A 27,210-nucleotide genomic window follows, 5' to 3' on the forward strand; every position below is an offset into this window, starting at 1 on the left:
TGTTTTAAATGTTTGTAAGCATGCATATTTGATCTCCCTTGTATATCTGAATGAGTCGCTGGAAGAAGTAAAGACATTTTTTTTAAAATAGTCCCAGTGTATTTGGGCCTTGTTTATAAATAAAAGTCCTGCATTATGCAGAACTTTTTTTTTCTGTTTATTGTTGGTATTTTGTTACAAAATGTTTAGAATATACATCATTTTTATAATTACTAAATAAATACAGTTTGAAGCAGAAATATTTTTTTAAAAGTGTCGTTTTTGCATTCAAACAAATTAAACCATTTTGCCTGTAAATTTCTCCTCGTATATTTATAAAAAAATATTTAATACATTTTCATTGCACCCCTAAAGTTCAAATTAGGAGCACATGTGCTCCTGGGGGAAAAAGTATGCGTCAAGCCCTGTTTCCACAAAAATATTAAGCATCACAACTGTTTCCAACATTGATAATAATAAGAAACATTTCTTGAGCACCAAATCAGCATATTACAATGATTTCTGAAGAATCATGTGACTGGTGTAATGGCTGCTTTTCAATCACAGGAATAAATTAAATTTTAATTTTATATATATTATATATACTGTATATACACATATATATTCAAATATAAAACAGTTATTTTAAATTGTAAAAATGCAGCCTCGGTGAACATAAGAGACAAAAATACAAAAATATGTTTGATTTTCCACCAGATGAAAAAGTCTGATCACTTAGAAAAGTAACCGCACACCTCTCCTCACAAACCACACAATTTGAAGAATAGATTATGTCAATAGCACAAACAGTGTGGGGTGAGTTATGCTGAGAAATATAATACTATAAATATTTTACTAAATAGACAGTTTATGGCTTTGATATTATAATGGTTACAGATATAGTTCAATAGCCTGATCCCAGCTTGCTGTGACCCATGAACTGCAGACTTACCGAAATCACTGTCCTCATTACCACTGTGCCCTCCAGCACAAGACTTAATCCCAGGTTACAGCAGGAAGACCGTTGTAGTAATTAATATACTGTAAAAACACATGCTAAATGACTAGTGACTACACTGGAGTGAATTCATTTCAAAGGTCAATATTTGGCCATTTTGAGTCACTTCTTTAAGCATTAATCTAACAATATTTAATAAGATTTAGGCTTCTCAAGTTACTCAAACTTCACATTTTCCTTTTCAAGTATATTTATCTCACGTTAAGGATGCTTAGGTATTTTAAATGGAAAACCAGACAAATACTGATTAGGAAAATTTGTTTCTGCCGTGCATTTAGCTGATGACTTTCATCCAAACCATCTCCACTTGTAGTTCACTAATTGCAGGGTCACTTCTCCTCCATTAAGCTGGGGTCAAACACCCTACACAAAGGCAGAGCAGTGACGGGGGGTCTAACTGTGCAGTTCATGGGCCACTCCTACTGAGGACTAAACCTGCAATCTTTCTGTTACCATCTTAAACACTGGCTATCACCACCCATCCCCTTTATAGTTAATATGACAGTGGATTGTGACCTCTCACCTCTCAGTCAAACACCACATGTACATGCAATCAACTTGCATGTATCATACACATTGCTCCCTGAAGGATACATGGAAAGCTGATGCCTCTCTCTCTCTCTCTCTCTCTCTCTCTCTCTCTCTCTCTCTCTCTCTCTCTCTCTCTCTCTCTCTCTCTCTCTCTCTCTGTGTCTCTAACACACTTCCCCTTCTTCACCCCCATCTTTAAAAGGTATTGTATACTGCATTGAGTGTGCTTGCATCCCCTAGATAGTTCCTTCCATCTCCGTCTGTGCGTGTATGTGCTGGCTTCGTGTGCTACTGCAGGGGTAGACCCACCGAGTTACCATGGTAACCAAAAACAGCTATATAAAGTCAGAATCAATAGCAATCATCAGACCATGGTGATCTTTACATCAGACTTGCGGTGTGTGTGTGTGTGTGTGACTACAAACTACTAGTATGCATCCTAATTCATGTATACATTATACATTCAACCTATTTGTCTCACTGGAAATAAAATCTCCAGCATTTTGTGATGGCCTGTATGACTGTATGAAAAGGCATAGCTCTTACAACAATGAATGAATATTATAATTTACTCTTCTTCCACATAAACATGTTGAGGACAGAGGCTATATATATATATATATATATATATATATAAAGGAGACTGTTAACCCTTTACAGTAATACAAATATAATCATATATAATATACTAACACTGATCTGTACCAATATTTGATATAGTTATACTGTAAAATATTACTGCATATCTGTACAGTTCCTCTGTTTCTCATTCATTGTCATTCAGTGCTTAGATTGCATAATGTGTGTGTATTTTTATGAGGGCAAGAGGACTTCTCACTAGCACAGACTTAGCTGTGACTTCTCACTAGTGCACACTTTTATTTCAGAGCTGTTTGATCTGAGAGGAGGCTGTCGCACCAAATCACATGTTAGCTTTGTCAGAACACACCAACCTGGTCAAACCTGCATGAACACACAACACTGTACGCATAAATGGATGACTACAGCATCTGCAGGAAAGGAAAATCACAACGGAGATCTCTTTAATATATCAAAATCGCTCTCCTAGAGAACACCAAGATAAAATGGAAAGCAAAGTCTTCTGCTTCTCAAATTTTTCTTGAGAGTCTCCTTTAGTTTGACAAGAAATGTTCTGATAATATCTCAAACCATGCTCAGATCTGCTATGATGTCTACAGGTCTACAAAAACTCAAACATTTCATACCAAATACTCCTAAGATCACATTTTCTGAGCCAAGTAATTCATTTTATAACTTATACTTTTACTTTAAGTAGACATAGGTCTCATGTGTTTCCAATTTTATTTCTCTAATGGAATTATAAGAAAATAATCTCAAACAAAGCTGATACTTTTCTGTTGTATCCCATACCTGAGCTACGATAGAGCAACCACTTGGGGGACTTTATTAATTGGCTCTGTTTGAGCTGCAAATTTAATTTAAGTCCAGATAATGTTTCAACTTCAAAATACATTCCTTTTTTCTTAAAAAGTACAGAACGTACTGTTCAGAAGATTAGGGTCAGTAAAGGTGAGGTCACATTAGCTGAAAAAGTGTCCATTTTCCCTTGTCCGTTGCGTAGAGATGTACGAAGCACTTTCAAACCAAGCAGCTTTCTGTTGGTCAGTGTGGTGGATTCACAAGAACTTGAACATGAGGACAATCTACATGGCAAACTTTTTCACCCTCACACAAAATTCAGAATTGTGAGGATTCTGACTGGAATTAATTTTTGCCGGAGTTTGGCACACACACGGCATTTGTACTTTTGAGGAATAGAGAATACTCTGAGAATGAGAGGAGAAGGATGTGAGCAAGGATGACAGATAAACATATTAGACACAGACAGACAGACGGCCAGACATAAAGACAAAATGAAAGAATGATCAATAGAACAAATGATAGATAAAATGATAGCTAGAATGACAGATATAACAACGAATTGGAACAATAGATGACAGATAGATAGATAGATAGATAGATAGATAGATAGATAGATAGATAGATAGATAGATAGATAGATAGATAGATAAAATTAACAATAGAGCAATAGTAAGGATGATAGAACAAACTATAGATTGAACAATGATAAAATGTTAGATAGAACGATAGAAAGATAAAATGATAGATAGAACGGTACAACAAATGCAAGCATGATCGATAGATAGAAAGATAAATAGAATGACAACACGAACAGTAGAATGAGAGATAGAATGATAAAATGATAAAATGATGAATAGTATGATAAAACATTGGAATGGAATGATAGTGATAAAATGATAGAATGATAGATAGAATGAATGATAGAACGAATGATGACAGATGGAATGATAGATAGCACAGAATGGATAGAATAAATGGATGATCGGCTCAATATTAATGCAAACTGATTTGAATACACACACAGTCTCTTTCTCCACCTCTACTCATTTTTCTTTCCCTCCTCACCCTTGCCTCTCCCTTTTTCCCTGCTCTCTCAGTTTCTCCTAAGCAGCCCCTGTAATGCCAAATCACACTGTCATCAGAATAATTATTATCATTACCCTCCCTTGCATAAGCACTCCTATTAGTATCATCTCATTAATGCAGTGTTTTAATCACAAAATAACAATTAGGCTGGATATCTATTTGATCGATTCAGGGCACAGATGAAAACATGGCTCCTGACCAAGAACGGGGGCATTATCACAGTACCTCCAGTCTCATTCAGTCATCGGAGGTGGCGGAGGGTTTGTTTTCTGCCACGTACTGAGATGTTCTTACAGTCGCATGGTTTTATAATGAGAGGAACATTAAGAAGAGGAGAGGAGCCAAAAGCGTACATGACAAAGAATCAGGAAATGCTTCACAGCACACACTGTGATATTTAACAGGACTGCTCATGCCCAGTGGGCAGAGATATAAAACCAGGGCCAGAAACAGTCCTAAGAGAAAGTGGGATACCTGAGGCAAAGGCACTTTTAAGTCACATGGAAAAGGGGCATGGGTACAAAACACACATAAGCCTGTAACATGAACAAACTTGCTGCAAACATGGTGCCTGCTGGTTGAAAGGCCAATAAATATCATGTTGATAGAACAGAAAAGCACAGAAGAGGCTGTTAAATAAACAAAACAACAAAACCAGCAGCATCTGCTCCCTGTTTTCCTTTCTTCTGTACATCTCTCTCTTTCACTTTGCTGATCTTATCAAGCAACTGGGCTCACAGCATCCCCGTCTACCTAAAATACATGAACTAGCTATTTGTCATCGCTATTTGGCAACAGGCTGTGAAGACTTATCATATGTTACACTCTTTGCATCCCAATTCGCATAATATCGGCCTCAAACTGTATTCAAGATTCTTGAATACTATTTAGGGTGGATAGTATACAAATTGGGATACAGGGACTGAGATCACATTGGGTCTGAGTCCTGATGATGTTTCAACTTCAAAATACATTCCCTTTTTCTTAAAACGTACAGAACGTACTGTTCAGAAGATTAGGGTCAGTAAAGGTGTGGTCACATTAGCTGAAAAAGTGTCCATTTTCCCTTGTCCGTTGCGTAGAGATGTACGAAGCACTTTCAAACCAAGCAGCTTTCTGTTGGTCAGTGTGGTGGATTCACAAGAACTTGAACATGAGGACAATCTACATGGCAAACTTTTTCACCCTCACACAAAATTACTAATTATGAGGATTCTGACTGGAATGACTGGATTTTACCTGCAAAATTTTGCCAACCAATATTCCAAGTCTTATGAAGCCATTTGATAGAAACAGACTGAATCCATGTTGTTATTTGCTTAAAGTCGTCATGAAACGAAACATAAGGCCGCTTGTCCACCAGGTGTTTTTTTCGGTTGAGATGCTTTGCTTGCTATGATACTGGATATCCGCTGAAGTGTTACTAGTATCTCATCTCACAGATAGTTTGTTTCTGTGTTGTTTCTATATAAAATGTCGATACAGTGTAAAGTATTTGCTCTGGCTCTTGTTTTAAATTATTTTGTTGTTGTTGTCATCTGTTGACGTTGTAAAAGCAGAATGTGATGGTTGGTCGGTGTGGTATTTGTCTCACCCCTCTACTGTGATTGGACGGCTGACAGTGATGAGCGCTGCGTTTTACCCAAAGTTAAAAGATTTTCAACTCTCGGCGACCGGTAAAAAGCATTAGGTAACACTTTACTTGAAGGGGTGTGCATAAGACTAACAAGACACCTTCATAATCATGACATGACACATGTTATGAATATGAAGGAAGTTTTATGCATGTTTGTGACAACTGTCATTAAGTGTCATTCGCTCAATTATGACATTTATAATGCAAATAAGACATTGTTTGAGATGTCTTTGTTATGACACCTTGACATAAACCAATACATCATAACCTGTCAGTGTCTTTGTCATGACAACTTGACATTACTAAGACAACACAACCTGTCATAAACATGACATAGCAGATTAATTATCAAACTTAAGAAACCACTTAGCTTTATTGGTTAACATTACATTAAACTGTCAGGTGGTTGGTTTTGACATTGGCTGTCATGAAGCCATTATAACTGTTTAATGACAAATTCAATTTGTACCACTGTAGTTGAGGCCGCGAAAAATATTCATGACACAGTTATAATGGCCTTATGACAGACAGCCAATGTCAAAACCAACCACATGACAGTTTAACTTAATTTAATGTCAAGTAGTCATGACAAAGACACTGACAGGTTATGATGTTATGGTTTATGTCAAGGTGTCATAACAAAGACATCTTAAACAATGTCATATTTGCATTCAAAATGTCATTATTGAGCGAAAGACACTTAATGACAGCTGTCATAAACATGCATAAACCCTACTTCATATTCATGACATATGTCATGTCATGGTTATGAAGGTGTCATGTCAGTCTTATGTACACCCCTTCAAGTAAAGTGTTACCAAGCGGGAAATAGGCGCTGAGTGCGGCGTTACGCTCCTGCCGTTTTAAAAACGTGGCACTCCCATTGAAAACAATTGGAAAAATACGCCAGCCGTGTGAAAAAGCGCTTTGGTGGACACATAGCAAAGTAAATGCAACGTCAGTTTTTTGTGAACCATCACTTTAAAGCCGTCGATAAAATCCGAACTTTGTCTTTAACCATAAGACACAGTAACATGGGAGCTCATAAGGTGAGACTTTCCTTACAGTGACAGCAGTGACACTAAGGCCATACAGCTACTTTGGACAACAGCCAATGGCTCACGTCCAACACATCATGCCAGACAATGGAAAGAACTCTTGAATCTCTCTGTCTCTCTCTGAACGATGAGGGTGATCTGTGCCCACTGAAACACACACACACATACAAGAAAGGAATGTTCCATGTTCAAAGTAACTTAAGCTTTATCAACTATGACAATCTGTCAATTACCACAGACAAGAATTTAGACCTTTTTTTGTCCATTACTGAGAAGAAACAAACAAAAATTGTCTACAGTGATGCAATTGAAGTCTACTGTATGTCTCAAGGTTTAAAAGCAGATATGCTGTTGAAACCTCTATGCAATACCGTTTGCTCAAAAGATTGGGGTTGGTAAGATGTTTATGTTTTTGAATGAAATCTCTTATGCTCAGAAAGGCTGATCAAAAAACACAGTAAAAACAGTAATATTGTGAAATGTTACAATTTAATATAACTGTTTGAATCCGTCTAATTTGCATATAACGCAGGAATTGATGATTAGCTTTATATTTGTTTTGCGGGGACACATTTATGTTACCAAGTGTAAATGGAGCAATTTTAACAAAACAAATAGCTATCAGATGAGTAAAAAAGCAAAAATAGGCCCATTGGAAACCTGTTCTTCAAAGTCTAATTTAAACCTGAAAACAAACTTACTTGTAAAAAGGATTTTGACAAATTGAAAACAGATTTTATGAAAAATTGCTTTGGAAATATTTAAGGTTCTGTACAATTTCTATGTTAGCCATTAAGAAAATTCAAAACAGGTTTATGTGTATTTATACATATGGGGGAGGGGGGTATATGGGTTGTGGCACAGTGATTAACTCGTAAACTTAAAATTGGCACTTCATGACAAAAAGGTTGCCGATCACTGGTATATACCACAAGGAGATAACTGATCACAGTCTCAAATCTGAGATCCAATCAACTACAACCTGGGTCCAGCCAAGCTTCTAAATGTGGTTTAGCAAAGCATTATGGGAGCTGCAAAAAGGTTATGATCTCAAAGCTTTCTTGGACTTACTTCCTCCTAATAGAAGGGCAAATGCATCAGCAGGACAACAAAATTAATAATATTAATAAAAAAAACATTATTTGGTATTATTCATAAAAAAAGACCTTTTACCAGCAGAGGGTACCTAAAGGTTATGGCAATAAGAAAGGAAATGTCCAACTGGGAAGCAAAAAAGAGCATTTCAATATGAATATGTGTGGGAGAGTGTGTCTGTGTGTGTCTAAGAGGGTTACACAATAAACATGCTCATTGTGAAGTGCATTGTGACGTTTTCCTTACTCTTTGAGTAACAGTCAGATGCACATACACACACAACCCATTAGATGCTTCTTCTGCTCAAACTATGTTGTATCCCTTCTAGTCTGCACTGCAGCGGAGAGCCAGATTGTGTTCTCTAGCCAGAGAAAAGCAATGGATTTAGTGTCTGGTATCTGGTATGTGTGTGGGTGTGCGAGTGTGAGCATGTATCCATTTCTTGTGTGTCTCTACGATTGCACACTGGAGCGTGAATGTCCCACATGGTGTGTGTGTGTGTGATGCCATAGGCTGGTGCTGAGTCCTGGCCCGGTTCCTTTTTCCTTTGGTCTCCTGAGGAGATTGATCCTACAGAACAGGTGTCACTGTTTTAGCTGCCTTAGTTCATGTGCGTGCGTGTGCTTGTGTGTTTGATGCCACAGGCTGTGCCGCCCTACCAAGTCTCCACTCACCCAGCAATGATCCCTCCACTGTATGTTACTGCTGATGCACAATCTCCATTCAGCTTGGACACGAAGCCAAAGTGTGAAACCAGCCGAAACATTCACAAACCCCTGTTCTTTTGTTATTACACATCACTGCATCCATATATGCAAGGACTTACTATTATATGTGACCATACCATTGTGTTACTAACATAAGGTAACTGAAGCAAGAAAAAAAAAACATGTCCAGGTCACATTCAGGGTTATTTTTTTTAATTTAAGGGGACCTATTATGCCCTTTTACAAAGTCTTTATTTTGTTTTTAATGCTTGAGTGTTCAAAAAACACATTATTTTTCACATATTTACATTGTTGCAGCACCTTTCTTACCAGTCTGTCAGTAACGCACTGGGGTGCGTTTCTCAAAAGCATCGTTAGCCAACTAGTTCAGTTGAATTGTGTTGATAACAAAGGAACTTGCGACTATAGTTGGTTTCGGGCAAACCCCTGTTTAATTCCTGTCTCTATGAAGCTCCACGTGATGTGCTCTGATTGGTCAGCTGAATTGGTGTGTTGTGATTGGTTAACTGCTTTAAGAGTGTTTCGGAAATGTCACGCCCCTTACCATAACCTCCAGTTTTAGTACACTACTAATGCAACTCAACTAGGCCTTGCCCCTTTTTTGTGTATAACTTGGGCGGGAATTATTTAAATGAGGGATATTGTGACATTTATGTTCCCGGGATAAAACTCAAGACTACAATCAAGGCGTTTCAGGGAGTTCAGAAACAGTACTTACTGATATAGAGAATAACTCCCTTTCGAGTGAACTTAGTGATTTGTACATTTGCAGACCTTCTTCAAAGAAAGTAAAAAAAAAAAAAAAAAAAAAAAAAAAAACATATTAGGACACTTTGAAACTAAATTAAAACTAACACTGAAACAAAAATAAATTAAACATAAAAATAATATTGAAAAAAATAAATAATAAAAATTACGACAGCACAAAAAAATTAAAAAAATGTAACACAAAATTAACATGAAAATATAAAAAATAAAATCTATTTCAAAATATTAATAAAAAATATAAAATAATATAAATAATACTAAAATAACACTGCTCACTCCAAAATCAAAATATATATTTTTTAAATGAAAAATAAAATATATTTTACATAAAGTAAATGTGAAAAAGAACAATTTGCATGAATTGGCATAAAGAAAATTTAATTATTTTTGTACTAAGTTTTTTTTCACCACCTTTTCCTCCTAAATGGTTCTTAACATGGAACATTTTGCTTAAGGTTTATTGAGCAAACTTTAATATAAAGAACCTTAATGGGTGTATGTTACCCGGCCCGGGACACTTTCCCATTCTCATTATTCTTAATAGTGACTCTTACTTTCTAAATTTAGATTTTTTTTTATTGTATTACATTTAAAAATGTAGTAAATTTATATTTTTCATTACTCTTATTTTAAAGACAGTACAACTACTACCATAAGTAAATTAAGTGTACTGTACGTAATTATATAAATTAAATCAATATTTTTTCAGCATTACAGTAGAGTAAGAATAAAGAATACTGTTTCTTTGCATTTAGGAAAAGGATAGTTTGATAGGAAATGTGCTTAACTGTCATTCAAACTTCAATATGCAAAAAAAAACTTTTAAAAATCCTAACATAACAGCTTAATTTTCTTTACATTCTTATATTTATCTTTTCATTTTGGATGAGTTATGACTGATCAAAGATCTTTAACTGTCATTTAAAAAAACTTCCGCCATGCACTTAAAATGAACACCATGTGCTTGGTCTCTATGATGCTATCTTTGGTCAAATAGCTACAAATCTGTTTCACTTGCATCACACATGCACGCACGTCCAAAAGGACAGAAATGAGTGTACCTCCCCAGATCACTCTTTTTTCCATTCTTTTACCGTTTCCTCTCACATGCTCATGCCCAGTGAGTCCAACAGAACCCCAGGAAGCACCACCACCATACAGACAACAGAGAGAATGAGCAGATGGTCTGAGAGAATCAGAGAGAGAGAGAGAGAGAGAGAGAGAGATGGCAAAAGGAAAGGGGAGGCGTAGGAGCATGAGAGTATGAGGGACTTTTTTTTACTGGCACTCATACAAGCAAAGACCTTATAAACTCATCATTCCGACAGAGTATTTTTAAAACAGTCTAACACCTCTGCCATCGCACTGTTTTACCAAACTATTAGCACTCGGATGAAAAAAGAAGTTATAAACAGCCAGCCAACATACTGAGCTAAGGAAACTGACCAATAGAAAGTTTTGCTGCTACCTAAAACCAAACGCTGGCAGAGAAGGGTTGTTCTCACAATAGCTGCCCTGTCCAGTTCTTGAATAACCTCTACTCTACAGAGATTTTTAAACTCAACAGCAAGTTACATGTGACAACTCTCCAAGAGATGGAGTATACATTAGCATTAGTCCCCCTTCTCTGTAACAGTAAAGATAATATTAGAGAAATGATCGTACACCGACCTTAACTCATGGCAGTCTGCCAATCATGATAGAAGAACTGATCAATTAAAGTATCTTAAAAGTTGCTATTGCATTGCATTGATCCATGTCTTTCCGCATAAGTGTATGCACAGGGAAGAAGAATAGTGTTGGCCTAGTCGATGTCCCAAAAGTAGAAGGTTCAATGTGAAAGGGAACTTCACCGATTCAGGGATCATACTCTGTAACCATTGCATCCTTTAGCGAGCCTTCAGTATATAAGGAGACTTTTCTTGTAAAAAGTGTTCTGCAAGTACCTTTTAATGTAATAAATTTGGTAAATGACAAGCAGCAGTAAAGAATACTAGATACATTAAATCTTTAATGGACAAAAAAATTCTGTCATAATTCAGTCATTATTTAATCAACCTCATGTTGTTCCACATAACACATTTATGAGTTCTTCCGTGAAACAAAAAAGGATATTTTGAAGTCTCAAGGTCTTTTGTCCATACAATGAAAGTCAGTGGGTCCAATCTTTTGTGTTCCACAGAAGTAAAAAGGTCATACAGGCTACTTAATAAATTGTAATTTTTATGTGAACTACTACTTTTTGTCTTCAAAATCAATCGCCTGGTTTCACAGACAGGGCTTAGATTACACCAGGATTAGAGCTTAGTTTAATTAAGACATCTAAGTAGCTTTTATAAACGTCCAAAAATTACTGTTGTGCATCTTGAGAGAAGACAATGGCACTGACATATTTTAAGATATGTCAGTGCAAGTTGCTTTCAGTTAAAACAGCTCAAACATGCATTTTTTTCCAGGACTAGGCTTAAGCCTTGTCTGTGAAACCAGAGGAAGATGTATTATCTTACTGACTTCAAACTACTTATGTTTTTTATGCGCATTATAATTTTTCTCTCGGTTTTCATGTAATCTGGACTACCAGCTCAATTTTGACTGAGCCACCACTTGATGTGGTTTACTCAACTGTGCACACACAGTATTGAAAGGCAACTTCATCTCTCTCGTTTTTTCGCTCCACACTGCAAGGCTCCATTAAAGCTCATATGCTGACATCAGCAGCCCCCCTCCACACTCACACAGGCACTCAAACAGTCACTTGCACACTCCGCCAATCCCAGCCAGCGGGAAACCACGCACACCCACACAGCCGCAGGCCTCTGAACACAGACCTGCACACGTAACACATGCTTACACATGGATATGAAAACACATGCACATCAGGCCTGGCTCCACAGGGGGGACAATGTGAGCCTAGCCCACCTGGCAACCACCTCCCTCTTTATTGGGTACAGTACTGGGGTAGTACCATGGTACTTTAAACTCATGGTTTAAAAATACTCCAAGACGTTCTATAGAAAATGTAAAAGAGTGGGGTACAATCTCCTTAATATTACACAAATAATATTAAAGAATATTTATAGACTACTTTAAGTGTGATAAAATATGTTCAAAATGTCAACATTAGCTTTGCTGAACAGTGCCGGCACATCCAAAAAGAAGTTAAGCCCACAAATGTTTCCAATGGTAACAACATGGTGCTTTGATGTACCACAATACTGAACGTATCTTATTTACATGCTACTTTAATGTATTTTAAACAATACCATGGTATTAGAAATGGTATTTGTCCTAAAATCCAAACCAAAGGGTAATACTATGGTACTACTTAATAAAAATAAATAAATAAATAAAAAAGGAGAAATCTGGTGCTGGGCATCACAAAATGTTCTACAACCAATGATAAATAACTAAATGTATAAAAAAGTAGCGTTTGAATATTAATCATTACATCATTTGTGCTTAATTATAATGATTTGGATGAATAATTAACTTACATTATAGAGATGTCTAGAAGGAATGGAGGCAGCATCAAGCAGGGGCCAGTGAAGGAGCCAGCACTAACCTATAACATAATACAAATCTGTACCTGTTCCCAGGGGGCCTCGTATCTGGGTTTAGTAAAGGATATGGCCATTCGGTGATCTTTTTGGCGTATTTTCGAATTATGTTGTCTTCACTGAAGAGAAACAGAGAGCGGTTGACCGTCAGGCAGTTCTGTCGGACCGGGATCGGGTTGTAGAGGGCCATGGTCCGGGCTCTCTGGGCCATCGATTGCTTGTACATTCTCTGGGCCCCTGGCGGGCCGCCCTGCCTGCTGCCGCCGCGGCCGGGTCCCCCCTGACCGGAGCCCCCGCCGCCGTACCTGGCCGGCACTTCGTCTCCGAACCGAGCCATTCTGTAGACACCAAACGCCAATCGTTACGAAGCAGCCGAGAAGGGGGTGAAGTCTCAGGGTGACAACACCACATTACACCCCATCCGCCTCAGCACAGAGCACACAGACATTCAGATCTGATCTTCATGGTTAAGAAATGTCCATCATAAAGCACCAAACAAGATCAGTGGTTGGGGAAATGTGTGTGAGAGCGTGTCAGCGCCAAAAAGGGACTCAGATAACGAGATTGATGGATGGATAGATGGAGTATGTCCTTTCAATGGTGCAATCAGCTCAACAAATAGTCAAACAAATAGTCAAACATAAAGAGATAAAATGTCGACGAATTATCTTCCTCGGGAGGGTGGGATCCACATTTTAAGAAGTATTTCCCGTCTCAACAGCTCGGTGTGGGTCGTCTTGCCATTCGCAAGGTGTGCATACAGATCCTTTTAGCATAATTGCGTTAATAAATTACATGTAAATTAGCATCAACTATATCAGGTCTAATACGTCTCTCTAAGGAGTTGCATTCTTGTTTTTTTTTCACATCCACAAGACGAAAATAGAATGTAAAAATGGTGAAAACCTTTTAATTATTAATTTATTTCTGTGGTATCCGCAATGTTTGGGATAATATGGCAAAAATCAGACTCCCCTCCGCCAAACTCTCGAATTACACTCGCAAATGCAGACAACGGGGCTTCCCCAAAAAAATCCACACCTCGGTCACATTTGTTGATTTTAGTAATTTAAGTTTATCTGCTTTTTTAGAGCCATATCGGTCCTATATGGTGGGCGTGAGCGCGCGCTGGGAAAACAAAAAACACCATGTCAAGATATAATGATGATCTCTTGCGGTTTCTCCCTCAATTCCTCACTAAAAACAATTATCATCTATACTCCAGAACTCGTAGACAAATCCAAGACGCGAAAAATCCGACGGTGGTCGTTGAAATGAGCATAATCAGTTTTGGAGAGGCGCCGGAGCGCGTGGATTGAAGCTCGAGCTCGCATCTTCTGTGGTAACCGAGAGGAACCAAGAGGCACCCATCGCCTGAAGCCCCCCTAAAATGCTCCGCCTCGGGGTTTTTCTGTCGCCTCAGTGGACGACGACCGATTATTTCGGATTTAAAAGTTTTATTTTTGGCGGAGAAAATGAAACGGAGACGCGGGGTCTCGAGCGCAATCCTCTTCAGATCAGCTGGCGGGTTTAGAGCATCTGATCAATTTAACGCTCGTGCTCAAGCCTTGCAGCACATGACGCGCGTCCCCGTAGCGATTCGCTTATCCTCCAGCTCACTCCTCCTTATGGCCAAGACAAGACTCAACCGAACAGTGCGTGCCATTTTGCTTCTTCTCGCAAACCGTGTGAGACGAGACATTATTCAAAGACGATGGATGGATTCATATCTCTCAATACGTATTGTGTCTGAGTCATACACTTTTCCGGAAGAGGGAGTGTGTACTTGTTGACCAAGTATAGATTTGTGGGGACTTTACAGTGTCCTTATTACACATTAAATCTTACTATAATTAATCATACACTGAAAAATGTACGGTTACAAAATTAAACAGTGGTTACATGAAAATTTCAAACATTAGCATGTTGGTAATTGTATAATTTTTGTAGGTCATTAAAGTGTATAATAAAATACAAATCTTTTGGACCAATTAAAATATGTAAATGTACACATAATAGGAGTGGAGGTACAATGGAATCCACATTTTGTTACAGTACCATAATACATCATCAGGAAACACACTACACAAAAACAATGCTATAAACATTAACTAAACAATATGAATGCAACATAAAACACTCCAATGGACACTATTTTCAAAAAGTTTGGGGTCAGTGAGTTTTTTTTTTCTTTTCTTTTTATTTCCTTTTTACAAAAGATATTTCAAATAATTGATGTTCTTTTCTATTTATCAAATCCTAAAAAAAAAACTGAATGAATGAATCACAGTTTCCACAAAAATATTAAGCAGCACAACAGTTTTCAACATTGATAATAAATGTCTCTTGAGCAGCAAATCAACATATTAGAATGATTTCTGAAGGATTATGTGACACTGAATACTGGAGTAATGATGCTGAAAATTCAGCTTTGGCGTCACAGGAATAAATTATTATTTTTAAATATATTCAACGAAGAAAAGAAGCAGTTATTTTAAATTGTAATAATATTTCCCAATATCACTGTTTTTCCTGAAATTTTTTATTAAATAAATGCAGGACTGGTGAGCATAAGATACGTCTTTCAAAAAAATATTACCGACCCCAAATGTTTGAACGGCCATGCACAGTATATAACTAATAATATAAGAGATCGTTTAAGTAAAATTTAAACAAATGTGATGGTTTAACCACATTAACTCCACCATCCCGTATCCGGGATATAAAAACGTTGTTTTGACGTTCGTACGTTCTTTTTAAGGACTTCTATATTTAGCATTACTCAATTCTTGGTATCATTTGAAAGCTTAGAATCTATACTTTACAAAGAATACCATCACTTTCAGTTTTATGAGACATATCAAATGAAATATTAGCTTAAATATGCATTGGTCCCAGGCAAATATTTCCGCTTTATGATTGCGAATAAATCTTTCTACAAATATTTATTTTTTATATATTTCACAAAACAGTCAAATCATATATTACAATAAAGCTCTCATTCTAAGGAATGTGTGAATATAGGTTATTACATTGTGAGACAATCATAGATCGAAATATCTTCAAAATAATCGCGGAGTGAAATAATATCAAACCGAAATGATAGATAAAAGTATCACATTCATGCTCCGATGTCGGCTTCAGTGAGCCGCAAACAGCCACATAATCTATATCACCTTTTAGCTTAGGTGTTAAGCCTTTTGGTGTTCATTAAAGCTCAGACAACATATACTTAAATGTTTATCACTTTAAGCACTGTTTTATGAAAGTCCAAAGGGTTTACTGTAAAATGACACCAAAACTGTGTATTTAGGCCAAAGTATGTGGGAATGGGAAGCTTTTTAATTTGGGTAGGCCAAATCCAGGCGGAAATCCCCCAAAATGGCAAGGATTGTAAGAGGTTAAACAGAATTCTGGGAATGTCCCTTTGCCCATAAACTATAAAGCAATTGACTTTTTAGTTATTTTATATAAGTTTATCATTTTCTTTTACTTACTATACAGTGTCTTATAAACATTTAAATATAATTTAAATATTTTACGTAATTTTATGAGGTAAGTTCCACTGTTTTTTACATAGTAAAATTAGTCAAATTAAATGCAATGTCCTTTAAATATAATTTTTTAATATGATAATTAGATCTTTTTAGCGTATATGGTAGATAACTTACAGTACAGTTAACCAATAACACGTTTTTACATAACATTGCAATGTGATGCTCTCTCTCTGAACAGACAGTTTGTCAGCCTGAAAAGACACTCAGGAGAGTGTGTGTGTCCTAAAAACACTCTGCTCATATCATGCCCATCTGTCCACCTGGCACCAGCCTCTGATATGCCTTTGGTTGCTAATTCCCTGGGTTTACTCTCCAGCTAAACTTGCTGAGAAAACGTGTCCGACTTCCATCTGAAGACAGCTGGTGGCATACTAAAGGGCTGTGAACTGAATTTGGAAATGTTCTGTTTGAAGGAATGCGTAATATTTGCCGTGAAAAATCAACGGGCGCTCTAGATTGACGCTGCCCATGGTGCTGAAACTGTACTACCCCCCCTGCACTGAAACTGCGCTATCCGTGGTCCTGAAATCAAAGGACAAACTCTGTATCAGAAATAAATCAGTGCAGGTACAGCATGATTAGTCAGCGCACTTGTTCCGAGAGCTTTCGAGTCAAGCTGCCCATAATAATGCAATAAAAGGGGAGGATTCCCGCTGAGGAGGTGGAGTGGTTGTCCTGGTAGTGGGCGAGCGTGAGTGTCGGTAAGGGGCGTGGATGCGCAGTCTATAGCGTATCTGCCGGAGCGCCTGGTGTAATGCAACAAAGATGATGAGCCTCCGCGTTGAGAGACATGGTTAATTAAGGCATAATGCATTCGCTTGGGGAGACAATTTGACAAAAGGTTTTATAACACACAGCACAGAGGGGAGAGAGAGAGACAGAGAGAGAAATCACCATTGCAGCACACACTGCACATAGGTGACTATTCACTGCTAGCCTTCAGCAACACATTTTATAATTAATTTCTGAGCTCTTTGTTGTTGTACAGTCCAATTTTTGACATTTGCATCAGAACCAGTTCAAATGCAATAAATAAGGCAGACAATTAAATCAATGTTTATATATCTTGTGTGCATTCTGTGCAGTATGCGTGTGTGTAGATGTAACAGCATGCTATGTGTTCCTGTGTTTCTGGCTGAGCCGTGAGACTGAGTCGTGCTGGGGCCCTGATGTGCACCATTGTCATTCAGACCGCGTTCACACGGAAACCCTGCAGGAAGCACCCAGTGCTCCCCCGCATTCTCTCTCTCTCTCCCTCTGGCTTGCTTTTTGCTCTCTCTCTCTCCCCGGCCCGCTCCTCTCCTTATTCGTTCCATCCTTCCACTTCCTCTCTCACTGCGCCCATCTAGCCTCAAGTACAGCAAGAAGCAGAGAGAATGTATCAGAACACATGGGAAAAGGAATTCGGGAATGCAAATATGAGAGCGTTTGTTTATAATGGTAAGACATATAACTCTCGAACCACCTGCTCTCTAAGCTCTGGCCCTTCAGGAATATACAGGGTTACCAGATGGTGTTTTGACTGAGCATAGCGTGAAGCATGATAACCCTCACATCCATCCACACACAAGCAAGCAGTGAGCATCAGATCTAATAGGAAAGCAGACAATTAATTGTTATAAAACAATAAGGTTGGGATGGAGCATTTTGCATTCAACCGATCTTCCTACTAAAAAAAGTAATGGATAAATGAATCAAAAGAGTGTGCCACTAGTCATGTTGATGTCTTTTTATATCACTTTTCAGGTGCATTTTCATTTTAAAATGACTGAAATAAGTCAAACAGCATGTAGAGCGCATGAGGATGCACAGAAAATCACCACATGCCAATAAGCCATGAGTCTCTGAGCAATAAAGAGCGCGTATGCGGAGATGGAGGGGGGGCTACTATATTTAACCCGGGCTAGCGAGTGCAATAGATTCATCCTCAGCTTTTCTCGGGTGTATGGCAGCAGGAGGTGTGTGTAGCCTCTTTACAGGCTGTCTCAAGAGGTTAGAATATGCTCGAGAACTCGCTCACTCTACTGCTCTGTGACTGCAACACATTAGAAAGCACCTCGCTCACCCACAGCAAGAACAAATGCCCCAGCTTGGAGGTGTCAATCAAAGCAATCAGATGTGACAAGACTACACTTGTGGCAATAGATGCTGTCATTATAATACCAAGAACAAGTTGCTCTTATGAAGTCTTGGAGGAAGAGTTGGAGAAATAGTCTTACTCAAACTTTACTCCGATGCTCAGCCAGGAGAGATCTGGGTTTAAGGGACAATGCAACAATACAGTGGCCCACAAATGTATTTAGATACTTAAAACTGCATGATTTGCATTCCAGTAGAACATAAAATATCAAACCAATTAGCATCTGCAAGAAACATCTTTTTTAAAATAAATATATGGACAATTACTTTTACTTTTATTACTGTTCTCCATTTTTAGTGGCTATCAAGTCATGAAACATCCAACAAACAGTGTCCAAATACTATTTATCTTCATTGAACATTACATCTATTGTTGTCATTACAACTCTTCTTTTTTTTGTGAAGTGTTTGTGCTATCTGTCTTTAAAATAAATAAATAAATAGCTATATTATATATTTGTGTGTCTACAATTGCATACACCTGTGTCCAGTATTCTGCACTTGAGTTTTAAGGCAGAGCCAGTCTTGAGTTCTGTCCAGAAAACGATTCTATACTCAATGATTCATAAACCTAAATAATTCATAGCAGCCATGCATATTAGCCCAGCTCTCATTATTAAACTTTGATCTGTTTAACTCTCTGCAGCATCTCCAAGTGTAAGTATGAGTGTGTGGATGTGTTTTCCTAATATGGCTTTGGGACTGGGAGACCATCTCTTTTGTCGTTTTTCTCTTCCTTTAGTCTTCACTCTCCAACTCACTTTTCTGTTACTTCTTTTTTCTTTCTTTAATTCAAACTGCAAAATGTACACACACATACAAATCATCACCAACCTGACAATGCATTACCCAGAATTATATCTATGCACTGATGCATGCTGGCCTGTCTTCAATTGGTTAATATTTTATTAGGCAATACATTAAGTACCAAGGTGCTTCAGTACAAAGAAAGGTTCCGCTCTATATACTTCCAAATGATCAGAAACGATCTATCTGACCTAGAAAATAACTTTTGTTTTACATAGATAAACATGTTACATAGATAAACATAAAAATTGACTCATGTTTTTCCAAACCTGTATGCCATTCTTTTTTATATGGAACATAAAAGAAGAAACTTGAACAAAAAAAAGAAAAAAGAAAAAGTACCTTCTTCTCATATATATTTTTGTATTTTTTTCTTTGTGTTATAGGTTTGGAATAACATGAAAGTGAATAAAAAGTGGGAATATAGAATGACAGAACAATCTCTTATAGACAAATTTCAATATTTTCTAAAACATTATTATAATCAAAAAGTTATACCTGTTAATATTATTTAATGGACTTGAGATAACATTAACTAACAATAGATAGATGTATTTATATCAACTAACATTAATAAAGGTTACTAAATGTATAACAAATGTATTGCTCATTGTTAGTTAATGCATTACTGTTAACTGATGAGTTCTTACTGTAAAGTGTTATGCACATACAGACATTTACACATGTATTTTTAAAGAGTTGTCTATGTTTATGTAAGTTTTATGTACATTTTTGGCTGAACTTTCCTTTAATATTAAATGTATTAATATAAAATAAAATAAATTGAAATATTAGTATTAAATATGAATTGTATACTTAATTGTGGTTTGTCTTCTTCTTGAATCTGTCACATGATGATTCTCTCGTATCAGGACAATCTCTTGTATCGAAACGTAAGCTTAAGTAAAACCTTGACCCTATTGTTTTTGCTGCCTTTCAAATGCTGGTATTCCAAAAATAAATGGATATCTGACATTTATTATGTTATATGAAATATCTTGTCTTTATCTGCATCTTTTTCATACAGTTCTTAGGCCAATGAGGTTAAATGGATAGATTCTTCAGAGAGAGAGTTTATGAGTGGGGGGGAATTAAGTGACAGAGAGAGGAATGGGAGAGGATGGGAGAAGAGCCACAGTAATTAGGAGATTGGTCTTTTTTGGCTGTTCTGTGTGTTTGCAGAGGGACTGAGTGTGTATTAATTAATGAACTGATTGATGAGGGGGATGGAGGGAGAGAGCGAGAGGTGGAGAGAGCGAAGGGAGGGGTGAGACTGCACTGCTGGCCTCAGCTAATGGTCTAAGACTGTTGTGGAGTAAGCAGTCTACTGAGGAGGATCAGCACTTACACACACACACATCTACAATATAAAGACACTTGCATTTAAGCTTAATTTGCATAGTCGAGAATCAGAGGGAGTCGGAGCGGCCCGCTCCCCGGTGAGATATTGGCCCTTCTGACCCTCCGACAACATCCAGGATGTTTGAAATGATCGTTGAGTCGCTGGGACAGACTGAGCAGTGACCAATGGCCTTATTCTCTCACTGAAGTACAGACGAGCTCATTGTCCTGATAGGATATGATCCAAAATCTCCTCTCCAAATGCAAAGCCAAGCCACATATCAACATAACTGCATTTTTCTTATATTGAGGCAGGATAGTCTTGGTTAATTAAATGTAAATCGTATTCAGTAGCGACAGATCTTTTATTCTGTAATGTACATCCAAGTGTAATGGATTCAGGGCCATAACCACAATAGACATTGAGGGGGATATGTCTAAAACTTCTTTTACCATTTTTATTTCTTTTTCTTTATTACCTTGAATTCATTTGTATCCATTTAAGGGTTAGTTCACCCAAAAATGAAATTCTGTCATTAATTACTTTAATGTACATTAATGTACCCCATTGTAAATTGTTACCACATCTATCTATTGTTTGCACGGTATTTGCACTGGATTTACGTTGATATGTTCCCAAAATTGACCGCTACAATCCGTGACATGGAATTAGAAAAAAATGTCAGAGGTGTGAACATGAACGCTGAGTCATTCAATCTGTCACCCCTTTTTATTCTTGATCGGTCAAGATATGGCTGGTTAATCAGGCACTGCTAGCAGATACCACAACTACACCATCTGGACCAAAAAAGAATCTTTCCTTTGATAGTCATTCAAATTTAGCCATGTATTCTTGAAATATATATTTTTGCAAGCAAAATATCGTTAATATTTCATTATGGAGTAATAGATGATCAGCCATTTTTAACAATGTATCATAACCAAGATGATATAAATGCTTACAATTCATGTGGTACAAAAGGACAGATGAAAAAGTAGACTAAAAGACAGAGAGAGGGAAAATGAAAAGAGCATATCACAGGCAGGAAATTATGTTAAAAGCAGGAGGTGTGATCAGAGGTGGATGGGAAGTTATGAGTAAGCAGGAGAGACAGTGAATGAGTCTGGCCAAGAGCGCTGCGACCACGTCAGCCAATCGATCCCTCTTTCCATTTCTCCGACCCTCCTCCCTCCCTCCCTCCATCCATCCATGCATCTAGCCAGTGTGCTGAGCGTTCGTTTTTTCCTGCTACTGCAAATGGCAAATCAGCCCTGATTCATCACTGACGGCCTTTCAATTAAAGTGAAAACACTTGGCGAGAGAGAGAGGGAGGAGTCAAAAGATCTGAGTTAGAGAAAGATGGAAATGGAAAGGGAGGGGAAAAGAGAGACAAGGAAGTATATTTCCGTGTGTGTGCATTGCATCAGTGTCCTTCCGGCATAAATAAATCGGAGTGCTTTATCTCAACATAAAACCAAAAAAAAAGAAAAACCAAAAAAAATAATTCCTGGTTTTATTGTGCACAATCCACCAGTGCACATTATGTCAAGAAAAAAAATATATTAAACTGAAATTGAATTAAAGTAGCAAACAGGACATAAAATTGGACAATTAATGTAAGGAGGTCAATTAAAATGAATCTAAATTCAGAAAAAGTAAACTTAATTTAGATAGATAGATGGATGGATGGATGGATGGATGGATAGAGAGACAGACAGACAGATAGACAGACAGACAGACAGACAGACAGACAGACAGACAGACAGATAGATAGATAGATAGATAGATAGATAGATAGATAGATAGATAGATAGATAGATAGATAGATAGATAGATAGATAGATAGATAGATAGATAGATAGATAGATAGATAGATAGATAGATAGATAGATGAGAAAGAAAGAAAGAAAGAAAGAAAGAAAGAAAGAAAGAAAGAAAGAAAGAAAGAAAGAAAGAAAGAAAGAAAGAAAGAAAGAAAGAAAATAAAAAAGCAAAGGATAGAATGAGTGTGACAGAGAGGGACAGGATTAATAATAAGATACGACCTATTTTCAGTGTCCTTGTTCAGAGAAAGCAAGAACATGATGCAAGGTGGGGATAAAAAAACAGCACCCTCATTGTACTTCAGGCTGCTGCAAATATGTAAGTATGTAACACAGATGGATGTGTTTAGCAAGAGACTGTATTAAATACAGTCTTGTGTTTGCATGCCATTTTATTTCAGGGGGAGAGAGACAGAAAGGGTGTGTGTGCCAGGGAGAGAGTGTGTTTGTGCTTATGAGCATGAGCTTGTCTTGTGCAGAAACTACGAAACTCGACTGATGATGAAACGACTAGATAAGTCTCTTTTACCACACACGCATACATCAGATTTGATGCCTTTCATAATAAATTGCACTAACTGACTCACCTATGCTATGTGTCCCATTGAAGAAAGGAAATCATATGGGTTTGAAAGCTGGAGTAAATAATGAAAGATTTTTATTTTATTTTAGGCTGAACCTTTCTATTAACATTTGCTTTGTATATCTATTGCTTTGATATCCTTTTTCGTTTTTGCGTGTTTGCATTTGCCATCCGCACTCTGCTGAATCTCATTTCCACTCATGCCGTTAGGACAGCGTAAATCACTCTCTGAGCGTTTCATTGAGAAAAGAGCCGAGCTCAAACTGGCAGCCAGCCAATCAGGGAGAGTGACCCTGAGAAGACATGTGAGCAATGGGACGCATGGCTACTCAGACAAGCTGGAGCACTTAGCGGTGACGCTAGTTAGAACTGAACACTGGTGACATGGTGGCTGCTGGGAATACGGCACGTACTGTATATAAACACTGATGCGTTTCATCAACCACAAAGCTAAGAGCTGCAGTTTTTTGATTACTTGATTCAGTTGATGAGATAATAGTCTAGAATTAAAGAGAAATGGAAAAGGTGAAAATGACCAAATGGTGCATCTGAAAAATGACAGAAATAAACAACTGTGGTATTCCTCAAGAACCCTTAAAGGGGTGGGTCATCCCCCAAAAAATCTAAATTTATGCACCGTCATGTTGTTCCAAGCCTACTTTTATGGAAAACAAAGCGTTTTATTTTTTGCAAAAAAAAATGAAAGTCAATGAATGTTGGTCCCAACGTACTTCAAAATATACGTTTTTGTATTCTGAACACAATTGTATTCTGCAGAAGAAATGAACATTCTGTCATTGTTTGCACATTTTGAAACTTATATGACCTACAAAAGGAATCATTTACATTAACAGAATGTCCGAAATGCTTTTCTTACAATGAAAGTGAATGGTGACCACAGCTGCCATGCAAGGTTTTACGTAAATAACTAGAAGTCAAAGTTAGTACAGTATATAGTTTAAGCGGACTTTGAATATAGTGCACATCTTAAAAAATACATTTATGATGCTTTTCTTTTGGTCATAGTCACCATCCACTTTCATTCAATGGAAAACAGCAGCTCAGATATCATGCTCAACGTCTCATTCAGTGTGAAGGAAATAAGTTATTCAGGTTTAAAATGACATGAGGGTGAGCAGCTTATTCACAGCATGAGCGACATAAAATGTTAGTGAAGTCCTTTCTAATGGTGGATCAGGTTTTCGCAGCCCTTTACTGCTTTCACTGCAACTGCACAGTGATCAGAGAGAATTCAGGCACAGCACATGGCAATCATACTGATTAAATCCATTCAATCAAACTGATAGACAGAGCTTGTCAAAATGAGTTGTAACACTACTGCTGTAATGATCATCACAATGGTATGTGTCGAGGCTTAGAGCAAGAGAGTGGGCGAGAGACGAAGAGGAGCGAGTGCTTGAGTGAATCAAGATGGGAGATCCCCTCAACTGTGGGTGATTACAGGGTGACAAAACAGTAGGTGGGGCTGCAGAAATCTAACAGCACTGTCTGCAGTGCCACCATGTGTCTGATATTGGAAGAGCAGGCTAAAAATGGTTTCACAGCTCCCCCTACTGTACAGCTCATGGAAGGAAAGTTTGTGGATTTGAATCATTTACTCAGGAAATGTCTTTGAGATTGGCCTCAAACATTGTTTTGTCTTATCAACAGCCATTAACAATGCCAATTAAATGTATAACTTAATCGAGGCAAATACAATGAGGGTAAAAGTACAGGAAGGCTGATGTTAAATTCACAACATCCATGCTGTACATTTTAACAGCAAATGAAAAAGCAAAAAGTGTGTGAGTTGATAATTACTGTACGTTAGTCATTATTCAAACACTATATCTTCTACACATTTTTATATATCATCTACAACAGACACAATATAATAATGGACTAATATAATATAAATGTAAAATTATATACAACCGTTCAAAACTTTGGGGTCAATCAAAATAAACAAAAACAGTAATATTGTGAAATATCATTACAATTTAAAATAACTGTTTTCTATTTTAATGTATTTGTAAATGTAATTTATTCGTGTGATGGCAAAGCTGTAATTTCAGCATGCATTACTCCAGAAAACAATTATTATTATTGTTGAAAACAGTTTTGAAACCGTGATGATTTTTTTCCTGAATTCTGTGATGAATAGTAATATCAAGAGCATTTATTTTAAATAGATTTTTTTTTTGTGCAACAATGTCAATGGTCTCTGTCAATCTCACTATAAATTTTATTTAAAAAAATATATTATATATAGAATTTTTCTCTAATAATATCTTTGTCTGGTTACTTTTTTTAATGTCCATTTAATTTTACTTCAGGTGAACGTGAAAAATTATCACAAAAAAACAATGATAATGATAATATATATAAATACTGTATATGTATATACACACACACAAACATGTCTGGTTTGCTATCTTTGTGGGAACTCTCCATAGACGTAATGGTTTTTATACTGTATAAATTGTATATTCTATCCCCTTACACTAACCTTACCCCTTAACCTACCCATCACAGAAAACTTTCTGCATTTTTACATTTTCACAAAAAGCTTGTTTCCTCATGGGGACCTCATTTAGGTCCCCACGGTGACACGAGTCCCCGTGAGTCTGTGTATTCAGGTTGTGTATTAGAAGCTAAGATATCTTCATCGTTTACAGTGCAGTTGAATATTTTGCCCAGGAGAGGGCAGTAACTCTAACATTACAGAAAGACATGGCAGCTTATTCCTGAGGCTGTGAGTGATGTAAATATATCTAATAAATGTATCCATACAGTAATATATCCAATAAATATCTTTGAATTACTTATGGTTTTGAAGTTAAAGCATAAAATCAAATTAAAGCATATGCGTGTCTTGTGAAATCTGCAAGGACCTAGACAAATTGTGACAACAAAATATGAACGAAGGGCAATGGAAAGCAATAGATCAATCTCTGAAAATGAGAGGGAAGTAAAGCACTGTCATAAAGAAATTTTAATGGCATAATATCCATTGAGAAGATTGCTGTGAGCGTGTTAGTTTCCCAGCACTTCTTTTCTTGAATAAAAAGCTCTCTTTGTCTGACTTGCTTAATGAAAGTGCACTTTTTTTTTAGTAAGAACTGTACAATAGCCAGATTTTTGGGCTTTAACATCCTTTACTACACATACTTTAGTATTATTTGCTAACATATATGACAACGGATGTCTGCAGTATATTTGACACCTGAAAATAAAGCAATACAGTTCAGAGTGATGTGGCAGCATTTGAAATAAAAGGTACACTGGGTATTTGTTTCATGTGAAAATAAACATCTACATGCACTGTAAATAACACTCACATTTACTTTCAGCAGCCTGATTCACAGAGCCCATAAAACATAACCATGTGTGTATTGTGTCATATTTGTTATTAGTCAGGGAAAAAAGGAAGTCTGGATGGGTGTGAACAAGGGTCAGACAGTCCAGCCCCCCAGAGCAGATTTTAGCTGACCCTGCTGTGACCTTTGGGCCAGCAGCAGATGGAATGAGCTCACTGGCTGCATTAGCATCTAAATGGCTCAGAGAAACGACAGAGGACAGAGAGATAAAATAAGGTGAGTTTTGCCCTACAGACATAAATAACAAGAGATACACAGAAAGACACGCAAACATAGGTAGAATTCGATCTGTTTTCTGTTTTCTGTTTTCACAGAGTCCACTTTCATGAACTACAAAAGATGAACTACACAAGAATATATTTTGAAGAATGTTTCTGAACTGGTTTGTACGCAGCCCCTAAAATGACACGGTGATGGAAAAAAATATGATATGGGAGGAAAGAAATATACTTCAATGTTTTTGCGTTCGATCGCAAAAGTTTTGAGATCCCCGAGAAACTTTGCATTTGCTCGCAAAACATTCGATTTGTATCATGCATGAAGGAAGACGTTTGACTATTTTTGTGAACTTTGTAACAGTTTTTTATATTGTTATTCTTTACTCCCGACCAGATTATGACTCCTGTTTCTGCCCTACCACACCGGAAAAGGATTTAAAGACATTTCTTTAAGCACCAAAATTTCCCTTATTTAGATGGCAAAATGTGATTGAAATTTAA

The 27,210-nt window shown here is 37.1% G+C and overlaps 1 protein-coding gene across 19 annotated transcripts in view; it reads right to left on the bottom strand.

Annotated features, from left to right (window-relative positions):
- The window catches only part of cacna1ab (calcium channel, voltage-dependent, P/Q type, alpha 1A subunit, b), a 126,355-nt gene that overhangs the window by 88,730 nt on the left and 10,415 nt on the right, over positions 1-27,210 (bottom strand). For all 19 annotated transcript variants that reach the window (XM_056248672.1, XM_056248677.1, XM_056248674.1 and 16 more), the window contains one exon: positions 12,932-13,198. In XM_056248672.1, the coding sequence (XP_056104647.1) occupies positions 12,932-13,198 (267 nt within the window). The remainder of the gene's footprint in view (positions 1-12,931; positions 13,199-27,210) is intronic.

The sequence above is a fragment of the Rhinichthys klamathensis genome, unplaced genomic scaffold (genome assembly GCF_029890125.1).
Source record: "Rhinichthys klamathensis goyatoka isolate OS25496 unplaced genomic scaffold, OSU_Roscu_1.1 h1tg000056l_1, whole genome shotgun sequence".
Classification (NCBI taxonomy): Eukaryota; Metazoa; Chordata; class Actinopteri; order Cypriniformes; family Leuciscidae; genus Rhinichthys; species Rhinichthys klamathensis.